Raw genomic sequence first — 21349 nt, 5'->3', positions numbered from 1 at the left:
AAAGAGAAAGAGAGAGGGAGAGAGGGGGAGAGATGCACAGCAATAATGGAAACAGATGCATGTCATATTACATTAACAAGAGGTGCGAAATTATTAAATGCACTCTATGATAATATTGTGGGTGTTGACAACTGAAGATATCTGTGCAGACAGGCCGGAAGTTATTATGAGATCTAATGTGTGGCCTTTGTTATGTATGGGGTGAGTTACGTGTTGGATAGAATTCATGCAATTAAGCGAATTTAAAAATTCCAAGGCTAAAACGTCTGATCGATTGTTTACATGCAAATTAAAATCACCGAAAATAATCACTCTGTTGTAATTGGTGTGGATAGTTGATAGAAGATCTGAAAAATCTGAAAGAAAGTAAAAGAAGTGCATCGTTTTGGCGGCCTATAGACACACATACACATTTTTGGGGGGGTTTCTTAAAACAATGGAATGATATTCAAAAGATGTGTAATCATCAAATGTAATGTGTTTAAAACCAAGTGACGCTGAGAGGATGGTTGCTGTACCTCCCTCTTTTCTGCCTGACCTGGAGGAGAATGAAAAGCTGTAATATTGCAGTGAAGTTTCTATGAGAGTAGTTGGTCCATCTGTGCTGAGCCATGTCTCAGTTAAAAACATACAAGATTATTGTCTAAGTCATTTACATTAAAATATTTGTTTAAAAGTAATCTCATATTTAAAAGTGCCATATTCACTGTCAGTGGTGACGTTTTCTTGTGTTGGGGTTTAGCAGGTGGTTTGTGTGCATATACAGGTATGAGGTGATTAAAATTCATTCCATTTAATCTTTTTGTGTTTTGTCTGGTGGTGATTATGACAGGGATTATTGAACAGTCACTGGATGTTGGTTTACTGCAGGGGGAGTTGGTGGTGCTATTGAGGATAGTAGAGAGTGTACCTGGGTCATGTGAGGTTGGTAGTCAATTACGTGATGGGTTGCTCTGGATGATGACAATGGTGATAAGCAAAGGTGGTTTGCAGCATGCTGATTGTTTGTATGGTGTGAAATGGTGAAGTTTATGTTGGAGGAAAGCAGCAATGCACCCTGAAGATTCAGATGGAGGCCATCACAGATTCCCTTTGTTTCCATTAAAGATTTAAATTGTTAATAAAAACAGCACCGTGCTCCCTCAGCTGAGAGTCGGGACGGGTTCGGAGATGAAAGCTCTCACTCTGGATTGTTGCAGGATACTAAAAAGGCGGATGCTAGATGGAGGTGATGACCGAGGGCTGCATGCAGGGCATACCGATGACCCAGCCGTAGGAGGATTTGTTTGTGCGGTGCACGAGAGAGCACTAGCCATGCAGCGGGCAGAGGTGCGCGCCATCAGAGTCTGCTGTGTCCCTGAGAGTGAGGAAATCCCGTCTGACTGGTACTGGGAGTGAATCAGCTGTCAGATGTTACATGGATGTGCAGTGAGGCACAAACTCGTCTGACACCACCCACAGTCTAACACCTACACACACAGACACAGTGTCTGTTACGGAACTCGAAGTGACAGAGATCATGGCAGTAAGTGGACACACACTGGAGTGTCTACTGTTTGATCAAACTATCTCATCTGAATCACACAGGCATCCTGTGTCTGTTAATAGACTCTTATTTCACTGAAAACAGAGATAAATGTTCATGATACCAAGCATCTGGTCTGTGCATAATATGAAGACCAAGCTTCCACAGATTAGCAAGCAGCGTGAAAGAAAATGTTTATGTGTTGCCAGGCAACAACTGTCACTTCCAGTGGTTGCGTAACTATTTGTGTTGGTGGAGCCAAAACAATCAGTAAATAAACAAACAAATCATAATCTGGTGTCGCTTATTACTGTTAATAAAACACGCTTGTAGAACTGTCGTATAAAAGCAACATCACACTCGAGGTTGTGATGTTGCACTGTATATCATCACAGCTGTGATTACATGCAACTGGATACTGGACTTCCTTATATGCAGACCCCAGAGAGATAGGAATTGCAGTCTTATCTTCTCTACATTAGTGCTCAACACCAGAGCCCCCCAGGGCTGTGTGCTCAACCCTCTCCTGTTTGTATGCGAAGTATACGAACAACACTACCATGATTGGCCGTATTAAAAATGAGGAGAGTTGAGGAGGAGCAGGTGAACAGCTATAGGTTCCTTGGAAATACTATCACTAAGAACCCATCTTGGTCATCGCACATTGCCACCCAGGTTGAAAAAGCACAGAAAAGGCTCTACTTCCCACTGTAACTTAGGAAGGCTAAATTCCAGAACAAGATCCTGGTTAACTTCTAAAGAGGAGCGATAGAAAGCATACTGACTTGAATCATCATGAACTGGCATAGTTCGCGCATGGCCTTGGACAGGAAGGCTCTACCGTGGGTGATTAAAACTGCCCAGAGTGACCTCAGTGAAGTGAGGTGTTTGCACAGAGCACAAAGGATACTGATGACAGCAGCCAGCCCAGCACAGTCTGTTCACCCTGCTGCCATCTGGAAAAAGATTCAGAAGTATCCGCTGCCGAACCACCAGACCACGGAGCAGCTTCTTTCCCCAGGCTGTGAGACTCCTCAACTCCTCCTGCGGCGCCAAAAGATTTAGCAGGATTTAGGATCACCTTAAAATGTCATTTCTTCTTAAACGTAGTTTAGGAAGGCTAAATTCCAGAACAAGATCCTTTGCTTGAAGTTATTACTTCTTCTGTACTGATATAAAGCACGTGATTCTGAAATAACTGCGGGAGCTCCTCGGTCTCACCACTCCAGCTGATCTGGCAGTTTTTTTGTGTCAGGTAAAATTTTTTTCCTGTACATTCCACTGTCGTTTGAACTACTTTTTTCAGCACACTGAGTGAAAACTGAGCATAATATCACAAATGCCGCTATCTGTTACCTATTACCTGTTAGCTATTCATTTGCTGGGTGGCCACACAATATGGCGGTTCCAACCCAAACAGCAACCACAATGCACTACGTGATGACGTCGGTTGCCAACCTCTATTAAGACCAGATTTCCCCCGGAAGTTTGCCAATTGTATGTGATGCCCTCATTGTTTGCTGGACACCATTTCGACAGCCAGCGACTTAATATATGTGGCTTAACATGTCAGTAGTATCATTATCACTGTCAATGATCATTAAAGGAATGAAACCAAAAGTTTTTTTTTGGTTTGTTTTGTTATTAATAACTACATTAGAATTTGGATTTTGCACTCGTTAAACCACATCATCTGCAAAAAGCAGGGACTCAATCCTGAGGTCACCAAACCAGAACCCTTAACACCCTGGTTGCGCCTAGAAATTCTGTCCTTAAAAGTTATGAACAGAATTGGTGACAAAGCCCTGGCAGAGTCTAATCCTCACTGGAAACGAGTCCGACTTACTGCCGGCAATGCGGACCAAGCTCTGGCAACAGTCATACAGGGAACGGACGGCCTGTATCAGGGGGTCCAATACCCCATATTCCTGGAGAACCCCCAACAGGACTCCCCGAGGGACACATTCGAATGCCTTCTCCAAGTCCACAAAGCACATGTGGACTGGTTGGGCAACCTCCCATGCACCCTCAAGGATCCTGCCAAGGGTCCAGAGCTGGTCCACAGTTCCACGACCAGGACGAAAACCGCATTGCTCCTCCTGAATCTGGGGTTCGACTGTCCGGCAGACCCTCCTCTCTAGTACCCCTGAATAGACCTTACCAGGGAGGCTGAGGAGTGTGATCCCCCTATAGTTGGAACACACCCTCCAGTCCCCTTTCTTAAAAAGAGGGACCACCGACCACCTTACGGCCACAGCATCAGTCGGCTGCCTCAGTGACGGAGGCACGGAACATGGCCCACTCGGACTCAATATCCCCCGCCTCCCCTGGGACATGGTTGAAGCTCTCCCGGAGGTAGGAATTGAAGCTGCTTCTGATGGGAGACTCTGGCAGACATTCCCAGCAGACCCTCACAATGTGTTTGGGTCTGCCTGGTCTGACTGGCGTCCTCCCTCACCATCGGAGCCAACTCACCACCAGGTGGTGATCGGTTGACAGCTCCACCCCTCTCTTCACCCGAGACATACATTCGCAAATCCGACGATACGACTACAAAGTCAATCATCGAACTGCGGCCTAGGGTGTCCTGATGCCAAGTGCGCAAATGGACACCCTTATGCTTGAACATGGTGTTTGTTATGGACAATCTGTGGCAAGCACAGAAGTCTAATAACAAAACACCACTCGGGTTCAGATCGGGGGAGCCATTCCTCCCTGTTGTTGCCAACGTGAGTGTTGAAGTCCCCCAGCAGAACGATGGAGTGCCCAGAAGAAGCACTATGTTGGGTAAACTCCAACATACAGGCACCGCGCCGGGGGGCAATAAGTATTGCCACCCCTTCCCGGTGCCTCTCACCAGTAGCAACTCCAAAGTGGAAGAGAGTCCAACCCCTCTCGAGAAGACTGGTTCCGGAGCCCATGCTGTGTGTCCAGGTGAGGCCGACTATATCTAGTCGGAACTTCTCAACCTCGCGTACCTACTCAGGCTCCTTCCCCACCAGAGAGGTGACATTCCACGTCCCCAGAGCTAGCTTCTGCAGCCAAGGATCGAACCGCCAAAGTCCCCGCCTTCGGCTGCCACCCAACTCACACAGCATCCGACCCCTTTGGCCCCTCCTATGGGTGGTGAGCCCACGGGAAGGAGGTCCCACATTACTCTTCGGGCTGTGCCTGGCCCGGGCCACCAGGCGATTGCCATCGAGCCCCACCCCCAGGCCTGACGCCGGGGGGGGAACCATTTTTCGTTTTCATCAGAAGGGGTCCGGTGAGCTACACTTTGTCTGGTCCCTCCCCGAGGACCTGTTTGCCATGGGTGACTCTACCAGGGGCATAAAGCCCCCGACAACTGAGCTCCTGGGATCACTGGGATACACAAACCCCTCCACCACGATAAGGTGGTAGCTCAGGGAGGGGATCTAGTTTCTCTCATGACATAATGTCCACAGACAATGACTTGGCGATAAATGAAATATTTTATTTAAGCTAATAAAATAATAAATAAAGTAGTAAATAGAGGAATGGATATGGCATATAAATTAAATTAAACAAATGAAAGGGAACCAAAGTAATGTATTTTATTTTTATTTATTTTTCGAGAAAGACTTAACAGAACCCCAACTACAAACCTCATTCAGCACAACCTCATCCCATCCCACAGTTGCCAGTGGATTCATGAAACAGCAGAAACTCACAGCAAAAATAAGAAAACAACAAAACCAAACAAAGTATAATGATCTCAGGTAGAATATTAGTAAAGGTGGTACCTGGCAACAATAAGCAGAAACAATGAGAAAAATAAATACATTGAAAAAGTAAATAAGTGTAAATAAAAAACAAGCAAAAAATAAAATGTAATAAAAGGAGGAAAGAAGAAAAAAAATTAGTCGCTGGTGTTCAGGGTATCAGGCCATTAAAGACCCAAGGAGAAAGGACTATTACTCATCATTAATTGAGGAAAATAAAAACAATCCCAGGTGTCTTTTCAACACTGTAGACAGGCTGACTCAGAGTCACAGCTCCATAGAGCCTTGTATTCATTCGGCCATAAGTAGTGACAACTTTATGACTTTTCGAGATAGAATCCATCAGCTCTTACACTTAACTGACTTGACCCCGGGCTCAGGTAGCTTGGATGTGGCAGCAAGGCCTGGAATTTATTTGGACCGTTTTTCCCCCATTGGCCTTTGCAGACTCACTACTTTGATTTCTGCATCTAAGCCATCAACATGCCTGCTAGACCCCATCCCAACTAGACTACTTAAGGAAGCTTTACCCTTATTAGACAATTCTTTATTAGATATAATCAATGCATCTTTATTAACGGGCTACGTACCACAGTCCTTTAAAGTAGCTGTCATTAAACCTCTTAAGAAGCCCACTCTCGATCCTGAGATTTTAGCTAACTATAGACTGATATCTAATCTCCCCTTTATTTCTAAAATCCTTGAGCAAGATATCCAGGATAAGGAAAAGTTGATCGATGATCTTATATGGATCACCTTAACCCGGTCCAAGCATATATCCTATATGCAGGCCTCCCTTTCACCGTCGCACTTCTCCCAGCTTCTACAACTGCTGGTTTTGGACACTGCCACCACTCTTCCCTGGCTGACTTCAATCAGTTCCAGAGCTGGTATCGAAGCAGGTGGCCAAGAAGGAAGTCCTGTGGCATTGGTAAATAAACGGTCATGCGATGGGAATGAAGCTGGAGCCAGAGCGACTGGGCCGAGTATGACAGTTGTCCTTCTGCCGACTTCCGTGGCCGGCTGCTGAGTGGGCTTGAACGGGAGCCGGACCCAAGGCTCCAGCTCTAACCTCAACACCAATCTGGACCAACACTTGGGCTTATCCTTCCTGGTCAGAGGTGTGGAGTGGTGGCAGGAGCTACTCAGAGGCAGCTTCATCTCAGCCTCACCTGAAACTTTCAAACCGCTATGCTGCTTTACCTGTTGAGGCTTCAGCTCACCCATCAGACGCTCTTGTGGCTCCACTCTCGCCTGTCTAGGATGTCTCACCTTCTGCCACTGCTGTCTCTTCTTCTTCACATCACAACACAGAGCGGAAGATCTGCCAAGCTGGCATGGTAAATCAGAACAGCACCTTCCAGCAGCTACATACTCATCTGCCTCCTGATGCAGGTTACAACAGGACGCTGTAAACAGGAGAATCTCAGGAGGTGTCATCTCAACAGTGACAGCAGGGAATCCCTTACTGATGCAGGACACCGCCTCCTCGCTGCAGCCACCCACAGAGACGATGATGACCCTCTCCGCTAAGGTGGATGCCACCTCTTTGCTGCAGAAGTCACCGGCCACGATTATCCATCCTCTTCAGGAGGTTGTGCTATGATGCTCTGGGGTTCCCCTCACCCTGAGCCGGCAGTGATTCCTCCCAGCTCCACTTCTGCTGCCTCCCAGCAGCATCTGTGCTCTGACCTGCAGTTTGGCACACCCACACACATGGTGGGAATGCACAGTCCCCATCTTCACATCCCATCTTCTCTCCAAGTACATTACTGGTGGGCAATTCCATAATGAGGAACATTCACCTGTTCAGTGCAGTCACTCACTGTTTTCTGGGAGCCATTGTCAAAATCTCCCTGGTCTACTGTTTGCACTCCTGTCTTCCATTAACAGGATTATAGTTCACATTGGGTCCAATGACACATCCCATCCACAGTCTGAGTTGACTTAAAGGGACTTTAATGACCTTTTCAGCCTTTTAAAAAACTTTGGGAAATCTGTTTTTATCAGTGGCCCCCTCCCAACACTGGCACCACCCTTCTAGCCGAAGCCTCTCCTTCAAACTACAGCTTTATCCACACGATACGGGAAGGAAAGAGAGGAGGAGAGGCAGCTTTTTTCTCTGATAAATGTAATGTAAGGGGCTACTTCTAGGCACTTTTGCATCCTTTGAGTATCAGGCTATTTTACTGTAAAGTCATTCTTCTGTATGTCTGATAAACTATTTATTGGCCTCCAAAGCAAACAGCCTCATTTGTTCCTTAAATATTGTTCCTTAAAAATGATGCAAAATATGATTTTGCATCATTCTTTGACAACAAAATCCTTAATATCCGAGCTGGTATTGTGAACAACATTGTTAATCAAATTAGCCTAACTGTTAATCACTCTCAGAGAAATATAATTTCATTTTGTAAAATTAGTAAGGCCGAACTTTGTAAAACCATCTTGTAAATGAAGTCATTGACCTGCTCGCTGGATGCAATCCCCACTGCCTTCTTTAAGGAGGCTTTAGATAGATTGCTTGATGATGTATTATATATTGTTAATTGTTCTCTGGAATCAGGTGTTTTCCCTGATTCACATCAGCTATAGTCAAGCCCTTACTGAAAAAGAATAATCTTGACCCTTCAGTGCTGTCAAACCTGCCTTTTCTTGGTAAGATTTGGGAAAAGGTAGTATATAAACACCTGGTTGTGTTTTTTTGTGAGAATGAGAGTCATGATAAATTTCAGTCTGGTTTCAGGATAGGCCACAGCACTTGTAAAAGTAGTCAGCGATCTCAGAGTGAGCTTAGATAATAAAAACATTTCCATCCTTAAACCCCTTGATCTAATGACTGCTTTTATTACAGTCAATCACAATATTCTTCTAGACCACCTTGAAAACTGGATTGGTCTTTCAGGCTCAGCCCTATCATGGCTTTATACATATCTCTCTGGCAGAAGTTATTTTGTTACTCTTGCTAACCACGTCTCTAACAAACATGACATAATTTCTGGTATTCCACAGGGTTCCATCCTTGGTCCTTTACTATTCTGCCTGTACATGCTGCTACTTGGAAAAATTATGCATGAGCATGGTATTAGTTTTCCTTTTTATTGCTGATGAGACTCAGTTTTATCTGTCTGTGGCACCAAATGAGCCCAGTGCTCTCACTCCTTTGATAAATTGTCTGTCTTGTGGATGGGTGAAAAATTTCTAAAATTGAATGAAGACAAGACAGAATTTCTCATAATTGGTAGCTCTGCACAAAGAGAAAGTATTTCAAGTAGACTGGGAAGTCTGGCTACACAGAGTGACTGCAATAGAAAACCAAAGTATCATTATTGATTCTGAGCTGGACTTCACATATTAACTATGTTACAAAGGTTGCCTTCTTTCACCTATGAAACATTGCAAGAGTTAGATCTTACCTTTCCCTGGAGCATGCTAAAAATTGACACATGCATTTGTCTTTTCACATAAGGACTTTTGCAATGTACTTTTTTTTTGTCTACCCGACAGAATAGGAGATCACATTATTAGTTTTAGCTTCACTACACTGAATGCAGCGGACCGCGAGAGGATCTGCACAAACGGCATTTGCCGAGCTGCCAGTCAGACCAGAGGGTAGAAATAAAACCAAAAGCGCCGGACAAAGAGAGGGAGGAGAGCCGGCCTGGTGAGGCTGACCCGCCTTGGACCAAGAACTGTTCCTCTACTAAGCCTTCTTCCGGCTAATGTGCGGTCGCAGGAGAATAAAATGGATGAGATGCAATTGAGGCTTAGTCAGCAACGAGAAATCAGAGATTGCTCTGCGCGTATCTTCACAGAGACATGGTTAACGGTTAGTTCAGAGCAGACAGGTCGCGAGACTCCGGAAAGAGGAGAGGAGGAGGGAGCTTTGTGTTTATATAAATTATGCTTGGTGCTCAAACGCAGTTAAAGTGGATGGACTGTGCTCACCAGATGATGATGAGTTTTTGGTGCTAAGATGTCATCCATATTATCTGCCCAGAGAATTTACCAGTGTTTTTATTGTTGCTGTATACATTCCCCCAGATGCACATTCAAAAATTGCACTGCAGGAATAAAATGATGCCATCAGCAGCAATACCACCAAGCAACTGGATGGAATCTTAATAGTAGCTGGTGACTATAATAAAACAGACCTCAGATCTGTCTTACCTAAACCAGCATGTCCAGAGGAAGAAATATCCTGGACCATGTTTATAATATTCCTGACAGCCAAAAAACCTTTCCCCTTCCCCCTAACGCCCCCTCACTTTGGCCTGTGAGATCATATTTCTCTGCTCCTTCCGTGGACATAATGTCAGCTGATAAAAAGGCTCAGGCCAACAGTTAAAACTGTTAAAGTGTGGACAGATGAACTCACAGCAGCTCTACAGGACTGTTTTGAGTGCACAGATTGGCAAATGTTTAAAGATGCTGCCACTCAATATAACAAGATCAATCTTGAAGAATATGCATCTTCTGTGACATCATGTATCAGCAAATGATAACGTGATCACAAAGATGGTGAGATCATTGCCCAACCAGAAAGCCTGGATGAATGGGGAGGTGAAGGCTCTTCTCATAGCAAAAAAGCTGCCTTTCAGTCAGGGGACAAGGAGGCATAGATCATCGCCAGAGCATCAAAGAGGCTAAGAGGAGACACAGCAGACAGCACTTAAGATGTGTGGCAGGCGATTCAAAATGTCACAGGTTACAAAAGCAGGAGCGCCCCCATCATATGTGAGGCCATGCTGCCGGACGAGCTCAACACATTCTATGCTCGCTTTGACCTCCTCAATAAGGATTCAGCTGTAAAGTCTACTCCAGAGGTCCAGAGGACCAGTCACTCCTGGTGAGAGTGAATATAAACAAGTCCACCAGCCCCGGCAACATTCCTGGATGTGTACTAAAAAGTTGTGCTGACCAGCTTGTTGATGTTACAACTGATATTTTTAACATCCCACTCTCACAAGAGACTGTTCCCTCCTGCCTCAAGACAGCCATCATCGTCCCTGTACCTAAAAAATCTGCTGTGTCTAGTCTTAATGACTACCACCCTTTGGCCCCCATCCTGATGAAGTGCTTTGAGAAACTGGTTCTTCAGCACATCAAAGGCAACATCCCTACCAGCCTGGACCCTCACCAGTATGCTTTCAGAACCAACAGATCTACAGAGGATTCCATATCTACTGCTCTTCACTCAGTCTTCACTCACCTGGAGAATAAGAACAGCTATATCAGGATGCTGTTTGTTGACTTCAGCTCAGCATTCAACACAATCTCTCCCATGAAGCTGATAGGAAAACTTAACACTCTGGGCTTCAATATAACACTCTGCAACTGGATTCTAGACGTCCTCATATGCAGACCCCAGAGAGTTGTAATTGGTAGTCACGCCTCCTTTACATTAGTGCTCAACACTGGAGGAGACACACAGTCCCGAGCCCTCACGTACTGTGGTTGGTTGGTGAGGTAGTCCAGTATCCAAGATGAGAGGTGGGGGTCCAGCCCTGTGTGCTCCAGCTTTAGTCTCTCAGAAGCACAGGCTGTATGGTGTTGAAAGCACTGGAGAAATCAAAGAACATGATTCTCACAGTGCTTTCAACATTCTCATGGTGAGAAAGAGCTTTATCTAGGAGGAAGACGACTTTGTCATCCACTCCGATGCCAGGTTGGTAGGCAAACTGGAGTGGGTCCATTGATGAGGTGACTTGGGGGCGAAGATGGACAAGGACCAGCTTCTTCAGGGTCTTCATCAGATGTGAGGTCAGTGTCCAGTGTAGTTGTTGAAGTCTTCCTGGTTTGCTGACCTTTTCCTCTGAACTGGCACCAAACAGGAAGTCTTCCACAGCAGCAGCGCTCTCCCTGGCCTTCCTTGTCCTGATCTTTCTGAGCTCACTTCTGACCTGGACCTTTACAGCATAGGACATCCCTCTGTCCTTAGACCCTCACATCGACTAAACCAAAAAACCCTATAATGGGAAACAAAAAAACAAAACCAAACTAGTAAGGGGCGTTAGTCGGGCCAAAGGGAATCATTAGATATTCAAAATGGCCACTGAGTGTATTCAAGGCAGTTTCCACGCCCTAATTCTAAAGTGTTAAGCGTTTCTTTGGTCTAACCTGGTTTAGGGATTTGGCTTAAACAAGGGGCAACCCTTTATGTGATTAGGCTTCACGCAAGGATCACAAATTGTTAAAGTATGGCTATCAGACATATTTAATCATTATTGATAATAATAATTAATTATGTGAAAGAATGTGACTTAATTTACATTAAATTCCCTTTGTGGGGCACCATTCCCGGAAAGGGAAAAATAATGGCTGATCAATAACATCAGTCTCAAAATACATTTAACTATCAATTTGGAACTCTGATTAATAATTAAATTAATAATTATAACCAGAATTACCACATAGATAGTAAATGGTAAAGGATTTTGGAGCTCTTGACATCGTAGTTGGCAATTTACTCACTTTTGTACAACATCAAACAGACAGCAAGTATGATTCCAAAATACATTTAGTCAAAAAGAAATAAAGCAAACAAAACACACAATATATCCTAACTACTAATATATACAAGTATATATAGGCCTTAGCTGACCATGTGGTTGTTCAGACAAAAGAACAAAGAAAAGGCGAGAACTTTAAGTTCCTTCTCTGTGTGGTTCCATTGAGAGCCAATTCCTGAGTGTATGTATGGATCTAATATGTATAAAAGATGTCTTGGTTAGTAAAAAGAATGTTTAGTTGCATGCTGGACCTTATGTCCGTGTAAAGCAAAATTCCGAAATAACCAATAACCTAATTACAAACAGATCAAAACAGTTACTCATCAATAGCATTACATCAATACACGTGATGTGACTTAAGACAAAGTAAACAGTTTTGCTCAGCCTTTGCTCATGTCCTAATGCTATGCCCAGATGCTACTAGCCAATCCAGGAGTGGGAGAAGAGTTCTTTGGGTTGCTAGTTGATGAAAAAGGGGGTCCCGGTTCAGTCCTCGTTGTACAGTTCCAAGGATCCAGGAGGAGGCTGGCCGGTCCTGGCATCCTTCCGGAGATAGCATTTCAGTGCTATTTTGGTTCTGTTCTCCTTGTGGCTCGAGAAGTTAGCTGCAGTTTTCTTACTTCTCGAAGGACTTCTCAGACATGGAAAGTAGAGCCAAGGCAAGGCTGCAGCTCTTGCTGTGAGCTTAGGTGTGGACGGTGGAAGGGCAGAGCAGGTCCTCCAGACCTGCAACCTTCCTCGGAGGAGGTTTGGGAGCGAGATCCAAATGATAGCAGGTGCTTCTCTTCTCAGCTTGGTGACATCCTAGGGGAGAATCTAACACTTAGGTGTCAAAACATGAGGCACTCTGGGAAGTTGAGTTCAAATAGTTAGGAAGAAGAAGACAATATCAGCCATTTTGAAGAAGGAACTCACAAGTCCAAATGAACAATCATATGTAGAGTTCACCCTGTAGAATTCAAATGCTGTGGAGATGAAGAGGACTGGATGATCCCAGCCTACAAGGAGGATGAAATATATGTGTCCGTGGCCTCATGTTCCTTAGCAGACAGGAAATACAGCAGACACTTCGGGGGAGAAGCTCCAGAGAGCAAGTCAACAGCACAGTCATAGTCTTTGTGAGGCATAAGAGCTGGTGTGTGCCTTATTAAATACCTTCTTAGGATAAAATAACACAGGGGAACCCAAGAGAGGTCTGGGTAATCTGAGCACATGGATGGGAAACGATCATTCTAACATTTCTACCCTTGCCCATTGTCTCCCCTTTTGACCAGATAACTTAACAGTTGTGCAAAGATAACCAAGGGCAGCCCAAAATATGAGGATAAATTGAAGAGCTTTTAACGGACAGGCAACTGGACTGAAAGCTGCTGCATCTCATTGGTGAGAGCACTCACTTGGTTTGAGAGCAAAGTCTGGAGTCCCTCATGATGGGTATGATCTCCTGGAGGCCGAGGCAAATGAGGCTCAGCTGTTCTTCATGCTGATTGAGAAGCAAGCCTTGAGAAGGGAGAGCGGCTTCCGTCAAGGTGGAGTCAGCTTTGTCTGTGCTGTGGCCAGTTCATACTATCAGGTTCACAGGGAAAAGACCCACATGCATGACTCAGAGGCAGATCAGGTGAGTGATTAAAAGGTTTTTAATCAGAAAAAAAACAGGTCCAGTACACAAGTGATCAGACGCACGGCAAACAAATCCAAAAAGGGCTAGGCAAAGGCAAATACAGTTGGTATCATCGTCATACCAATGGAAATTTATGGAGTGATTTCTAATAATGTTGCCTAGGGGAAGCACATATAAAGTGAAAAGGACTGGTCCAAGCAAAGAACCTTGCGATACCCCGAAACACTAAGTATGCACAGTGAATTGACCACCAATATGAACAAAATGCACTCAGCACCTAGATTTTTGTTGAATAAAAACCCTTGCCATCTGAAACTGTCCTCTTGCTGCCTTAATATTCTACCAACAGACTTCAAAAGTGTTTTAAAATATACGGCTTCAGATTCTACATATACATATACCACTCTAATCTCAGGTGTCTTCCCAGTCCCTGAAAACTGCAGTCATCAAGCCACTATTACAAAAGAGTACTCTAGGCACATCACGTATGAAACCTCCTGTTTTTCAGTCAAATCTTTGAATAAATGGTTTTAAAACAGTTGATTATATTTTTGTGGTCATAGTTTTAAGATTAAAGTCTAGACCTCCTAGTTTAATTCTTAAGAATGCAATATCTTTAGAAAACCTTGATGGTTTTTCTTTTCTTCTTCTTCTTTTTTTTAAAATCAAATTTGACATAAACATTCACTCCTGCTGAGCCAATTAGAATTTGGTTGCCAAAAGTCAATGTCATGCTGATATTGCATTAAACGGCACTACATGTAGATGCATCAGCCGGTAGCTCCTCAAATTCTTGCTACCTTTATGCTACATTTTTCTGTTTTTTCAACTCCACGGCCTATGATAGAGAAGCACTTATCATCAACATTGGGAAAAGTTGTGTGCAGTATGGACTGAATGCAACAGACCCTAAGAGGATCCACACCAGCAGCGTGCACCGAGCGGCTACTCAGACTGGAGGGGAGAAATGAAACCGAAAGTGAGGGAGGAGAGCTGGCATCGGGGCAGGCTGACCGGTCTTGGACCGAGAGCTGTTCCTCCACCAGGCCTTCTTCTGGCTAATGTGCGGTCGCATGAGAGTAGAGTGGATGAGATGCGATTGAGGCTCACTCAGCAACAAGAAATCAGAGATTGCTCTGCACACACCTTCGAAGAGAGATGGTTAACCCCTAATATCCCGGACCAGGCTATTGCACTGTATGGGCGGACCATGTTCGGACAGAACAGGATACAGGACTCTGATGCAAATTTAAAAAATGCACTGCAGGAATTGAATGATGCCATGACTCCAGTTTGGTGTTCAAAGGTCAAGGTCACTATGACCTTGTATCTGTATCATTTTTGTGAAAGCAATATACCAATGTGGCCTTAAGGTAGTTTCCTCAAAGTTGGTATAAATGTCCACTTGGACTCAAGAATGAACTGATTAGAATCTGGTGGTTGAATGTAAAAGGTCAAAGTCATGATGACCTCATAAAATGTTTTTGCCCATACCTCAAGAACATTGGGTGCCCACCTCCAAACTGTGCTGCTGATTGTAATGATATTCTGGTAACACTTTCTATGAAGCCCATGTCTATAATGTGTGTTATCACGCATCATTATAAATCATCATTAGTGCTTATATCAGTGATTATACAGCACAATAGATGAATTATATTGTGTTATAATGGAGTTATAATACATTATAGACATGAGCTTCATAGAAAGCTTTACCAATAGGCTGTGCTGCTGTGGGGGCATGTACGTTTTCACAGACATGGATGTAAACTGTATATATGCAACTTAACTGGTGTATGGAGGCATACAACTGCATGATGGTATATCTAGTTTTAAATAAAGTCCACCTGTGTGCAAAAGTGTTGCACATTCTTCACCTGTTCTGAAAGGTCGCAGAGTGTAGAGCACCACTAAATAAGGTTTACCACCAAGCATATAGCACCATGAAGAGCAAAGAGCTCTCCTAACAACCGAACATTCCACAGAGATGTGCTTTATAATAGAGTGGTCAGAATGAAGGCCATTGCTTAAAGTAAGAAATAATTACATTTTTGGAGTTATTATTAATTATGTGGGATACTACCCAAACATATGGAAGAATGTGTCCTTCTCAAATTATAGTAAAATTTAAATTTTTGGCCAGAATAATAAAGAAAATAAATAATAATAAAGATAACTTCACTCAGTGCTGTGGGTTTTTTGTGATCTTGTACATAGTGTTTTTTTTTTTTGCTTTTCACATTTTTTAACCGTTTTTTCACTTATGTAAATATTTGCACTGTTTTTACCTTGGTAGGCTGGCAAAATGAAATGCACCAAACATCAGTTTCCTACTGAAAAAACAGAAAAAAATGTTTATCTTTTACAGCGCCTTGCACTGGGACTAATTTGTGTCTACAGGTACATACATCTGAAAGTGAAAGGATCAATTCTGGGGCCTTTTCTGTTTAACATCTACATTCATCCACTTAGAACAAATCAATGACTGGATGTGCCAAAACTTTCTTCGGTTAAAAAGGACAAAACCAATGTATATTAATACAGAGCCAGAAGGAAGTCAGTGCTCAACTTAATTTTGCAATGTTAAAAACAAGTACCAAGCCAAAAATATCGATGTAGTCATGGACTCAAACCTGAATTTCAACAGCTACATTAAGACAAATACAAAGTCAGCCTACTATCGCCTTAAGAACATTGCATACCAAGAATAAAGGGACTAATGTCACAGTAGTGACACAGTGGTGTCTTCACAGGTCTCCCTAAAAGATCAATCAGGCAGCTGCAGTAGATTCAGAATGCAAATCCTGTAGTCTTTACGTTTTTCTTCCAGTCTGTCAGAGAATCAATTTCAAAATGCTACTGTTTGTTGAAGCACTAAATAGTTCATGTCCTATACATTTCTGACCTTCTGGTATGATATACAGTAAACGTCATTGGTCATCTAGGACAGGTGTGCTTTGTGTCTCCAGAGTGTCTTAATCAGTGTTAAGTTTTTATGTACCACATATCTGGAAGAAGGAGCTTTTGATGTTTTATGTAGACTTTTATGTACTTTCAATTGCCTTGTTGCTGAAATTTGCCATATAAATAAACTTGCCTTGCCCTGCCCTACAGATTCCTATGATCCATTGGGATCTGTCTACAAAGAGAATCCTGACCATGGACTTTGCTGAGGGGGGGCAGGTGAATGACAGGGATTACATGAAGAAACATGGCATCAGTGTCAATGAGGTACTGCCTATTGACCTGCCTCCTGTCTGTCAAAAGTCAACGTGTGTGTGTGTGTCTGTTTGCTATCACGTATTCAAACACACACACACACACACACACACACACACACACACACACACACACACACACACACACACTGGTGGTTGAAAACGGTCATGATAGACAAGATCCACATACATAGGTCTAGGTTTAGTTTATTTAAAAAGAGACAGAATTAGCCAGGCGTCTATTTTAGTCTGGAGGCCCATGGCCAAGGAATAAAGAGCAAAAGCAGAAGAACAAAGGCATACTGTTTAAAATACTTCTTTAAACACAGAGAAAAACAAAACAAAAAAATACTGAGATAAGACATGCAATTTAAACTGGAAAAGGATATACAAATGTTAAAAACACTATAAGGGGTAGTGACATATGTACGACATTGCAAAGCAAGCAATACATATAAATAACAGGATCGAAAAAGAGTTTAGTGCCCACTGTCTGAGTGACCACTGACTATTAAGCAGGGATGATAAGCATTATATAACAGCTTATAACATGGTTGGAGGGCATAATAAAATACGCACACACAAAAAGCAAAGCAAAGCAATAGGATAGATAGAGTTATTAGGTGGCAATGGTGCATGCTGGACCCTGTGTCTGTAATCACGAGATGGATGAGGGCCCAAATGCACCTTATTCTGGACTTGGACGTGACCAGAATCGAATAGTGCTTTGTTTTGCTGTTGTTTTGAACCCTGTTGGTAAGATTTAAAATATGACTGCATGCCCTGAAGGGATTGTACCTATTAATCAGACCTTTTTAAAATCTGTGACAAAACATAAAACATTTTCAACTTTATCTCAGTGATATTTCAAGCAGCAAAATCACAGTGCCTTTCTTTATTTTTTGTCAGCTGCATATGAAAATCAACATGCTAATGACGTTGCTAATGAAAATTGCAATGCAATGTCAAACCTGACAGGACAAGGCACGTCACAACAAAATCATGTGACTCTTCTGAGGAAGACTGCAGGAAGACAGCAGTCGAAACATGTCAATGTAAAAAAACAACAACAAAAAAAAAACAAAAAACTCCTTACTAGTCTGTCGATAAGAAAAGAATTAGCCTAAATAAGCATTTGTTTAAATTTAATGGTTAAAGAAATATGTTAATTTTCCCTTCTGAGTAGAGTTATTATGTTTTCCTTTTACTTATTGAAACTATAAATAAAAAAGAAACTTGTCTTGCATGAGATATAATCCAATGAGCATTTTTCCTTTGAAAAGACCTGTAAAAAAATGACCGATATTTTTTATAAAACATTAAATGCGTTAAAATTACATCTTCTTGTAGACCACATTTTACCTGCTAGTGCATACCACTTTGGAACATTATCTTCAGACCTTTCCTAATCTTGTCTCTCTTTTAACCTACAACTGAACAATTATCAGTATCATTAAACAAATTTGTGATTGTGACAGGCTGATGTTGCAACTGCATTTTACCTGGTTTAGAAGAGGGTGAAAAGAGGTCTTAGATGTTAAGACCAAACATCACTCTGTTTTCAAGGGGGACAGTAAACATCATTGGGTCATTATCAATATGAGTCAATACAGTATTGATCAGTAGCCCACATTATGTACTACGTAACATTGTCGGGGATAAACAAACATGGTGCATCCCCCGGAAGGTAAAGCATCATTGTCGTTGACATGAATACAGTCTCTGCTGTCACAGCAGACAATGCAATGTAAGATAATAATAAGGGATAATAATATCTAATAATATTCTATATATCCTTGAATTTGGATAGATTTTATCAACCTCAAAATGTAGGATTAAGGTCAACCAGCACGCTATGTCCTGCTGGCACTAACAGAGACCCAATGTGAGAAAGTGAGATCAAAATATGAGAAGACAGAAGATCCTGGTAAAGTGTGCATAGCTACAAACATACCAAAAATCTTAAGTAACATTACATTTGCTCAGCTTTATACATTTTGTCTTACATCATGCAGAATCATATATAAACATGCCACCAAGAAGGAGGCAAAACAATACGTAACCCTAGGTCAAAACCGCTCATCCATATTAACCATGGGAGTCAGGTCTAACCATACCTCCATACACCCATAGCCTCCTCCCAGGAAGAACTAAAAAAGTCATGACAATGCTCAAATCATAGTCTTTCAGTTCAAATATATTTCTACCACTGCTTATTAATCATTACGAATGATAACAATAATAAACCCTTTATGTCACATTTACTAAAGGTGAGACCACAGCAAATAGATCAAACATCACCACCATAGCACATATAGTTGTAAGCTCTGTTGTCCTCTGAATTTCATTCAATTTCCTGTTTCTTTTCTGTTACGTCTTCAACAGATCTCAGAGAACCTGGGTAAAATGTACAGTGAAATGATCTTTGTCCATGGCTTTGTTCACTGTGACCCGCACCCAGGGAACGTGTTGGTCCGAAAGTGTGCCCAGAGCAAGAGGACTGAGATCGTCCTCCTTGATCATGGTCTTTATCAGGTGGGAAATCTCTAGACTGCCTGCACATAAAGAAAACATCATTTGTTCTAACATTCCAGTTATTTTTATGCTGCTGGCTTAAACCTTTAGTACATGGGTAGAGCATAAAATACACTGTCAAGATGCACATGAAAACATGGAACCCACACACACTTTCACAGGCAGACGCATACCTTTATTTGCTACAGCAGGATAAAAGCTTTTTGATAAACAACTCATTTGATGTTGTTCTTAGCAGAGTGCAGTATGCTGTGTTTGAATTGGTGCAGCACAGCCTTAATCATACAGGTGTACATGTGCACTCTCGTGGTGAACACACACACACACACACACACACACACACACACACAGTATCTTTGATTGTTAACACACTTGCTCTTACAAACACCGTCAGGCTGCAAGGGACATTCAGAGGTCTAACATAAGTTTGTTTACTGCTTGTTCCTATATTTATGAAGAGAATTTAGTGAAAATATGGAACTCCTTCATTTTTGACACATGCAACACACACCAAGACTTCCCTCTGACCATAATGGCACCAATTATTCCTAATGATTTCTGATTTCAGCTGTCATTTTGGAATATAATATGAATCCACACCTAATGTGCACACACACACACACACACATACATACTGTGGTGGTTGAAAACGGTCATACAGGACAAGATGCATGTGGTTGTGTGATTTTTAACCAGAAGTTCAGTATGCCTGTTTTTGTGTACGAAGGGTTATTAAAGCTTACTTGACCTTGCTAGCAAGGCAGCCAATTTTGTTGATCGTCACTTATTTTGCCATGAACCAATGCCATGACCAGTGATGTTAGGGGAGAACTATGACGTTCTCATTGTCATCCCTTTGGGCTGCTGTGGCTCAGCAGGTAGAACAGACTCGTCTGCTATCTAAAGGCTGGCAGTTTGATCCCAGTTTGCATGTTGAAGTATCCTAAGGGAAAATACTAACCCCCCCAATTTCTCCTGATGGTTTTTCAACTGTTTTGTGAATGTGTATGAATATTGAAAAAACAACAATTAAGTAGCAGGTGGCACCTTGTATGGAAGCCTCAACCTCCAAGGTGAATGGGTGAATGTGACAAGTAGTGTGACTCAAAGGTCGAACGTCTAAAAAGGCACCATACAACTGCAGATCCCTTTACCATCAGAGAATGGGTGTGAGAAGATATGGGAGAAGTGACATGTCATCTGCAGTGACTTTGTTTTGCCAGCTATCACCTACTAATCCAGCAATGTTGAAGCTAGGTTGTTGTAGTGTTTATAACCATTAATTGAGGGAACAAAGGTATAGAATTTGGCAGGGATATTTGGGATGTGTATGTTATATATATTCATCCATCCATTTTCTTTCATTTATCCGGGGCTGGGTTGCAGGGGCAGCAAGCTAAGTAAAGCACTCCAGACATCCCTTTTCCCAGCGACACAATTTCAAGCTCCCCCTGGGGGACCCTGAGGTGTTCCCAGGCCAGACAAGATATGTAACCCCTACAGCATGTTCTGGGTCTGCCCCAAGCCTCCTACCAGTTAAATGTGCCCAGAATGGTAGGCACCCAGGAGGCATCCTTTTCAGATGCCTGGGCTACCTCAGCTGGCCCCTTTCGAAATGAAGGAGCAGCAGCTCTACTCCTAGCTCCCCCCGGATGTCTGAGCTCCTCACCCTATCTCTAAGACTGAACCCTGCCACCCTACAGAGGAAACTCATTGCATCCGCAATCTCATTCTTTCGGTCTCTACCCAGAGCTCATGAGAGGTGAAGGTGGGAACATTAATGGACTGGTAAATCGAGAGCTTTGCCTTCTGGCTCAGCTCCTTCTTGACCCCATGGTCTGGCAGAGTGCCCGTATCACTGCAGATGCCATACCAGACCACATGTCCCTGTCACGCTCCATTCTACCCTCACTTTTGAACAAGACCCCGGGATACTTGATCTCCTTTGCTTGGGGCAGCAACTCTCTCCCCACTCAGAGGAGACAATTTGCCGTTTTCTGGCAGAGAACCATGGCCTCAGATTTGGAGGTGCTGACTCTTATCCCGACCATTTCACACTCTGCTGCAAACCACCCCAGTGCCCACAGGTCTTTTTCAAGTCCACAAAACACATGTAAACCAAATGGGCAAACTCCCACAACCCCTCCAGCAGCCTCACAAGCGTCAAGAGCTGGTCCGCTGTTCCACGACTAGGG

The 21349-nt window shown here is 43.0% G+C and overlaps 1 protein-coding gene across 6 annotated transcripts in view; it reads left to right on the top strand.

Moving 5' to 3' along the window:
- Nucleotides 1–21349, top strand: part of adck1 (aarF domain containing kinase 1) — a 165245-nt gene that overhangs the window by 103687 nt on the left and 40209 nt on the right. For 4 of the 6 annotated variants that reach the window (XM_042501497.2, XM_042501500.2, XM_088087142.1 and 1 more), the window contains exons 7-8: nucleotides 16516–16632; nucleotides 19005–19154. The exons of 1 other annotated variant lie outside the window; for it this stretch is intronic. In XM_042501497.2, coding sequence (XP_042357431.1) covers nucleotides 16516–16632; nucleotides 19005–19154 — 267 coding nt within the window. The remainder of the gene's footprint in view (nucleotides 1–16515; nucleotides 16633–19004; nucleotides 19155–21349) is intronic. One more of the 6 variants, XM_088087143.1, reaches the window with a different exon arrangement.

Source organism: Plectropomus leopardus, chromosome 14 (genome assembly GCF_026936395.1).
Source record: "Plectropomus leopardus strain MGB_pleo_1.0 chromosome 14, ASM2693639v1, whole genome shotgun sequence".
Lineage (NCBI taxonomy): Eukaryota > Metazoa > Chordata > Actinopteri > Perciformes > Serranidae > Plectropomus > Plectropomus leopardus.
Note: the sequence above shows the minus strand (reverse complement) of the source record. Positions and strands in the feature narration are given on the sequence as shown.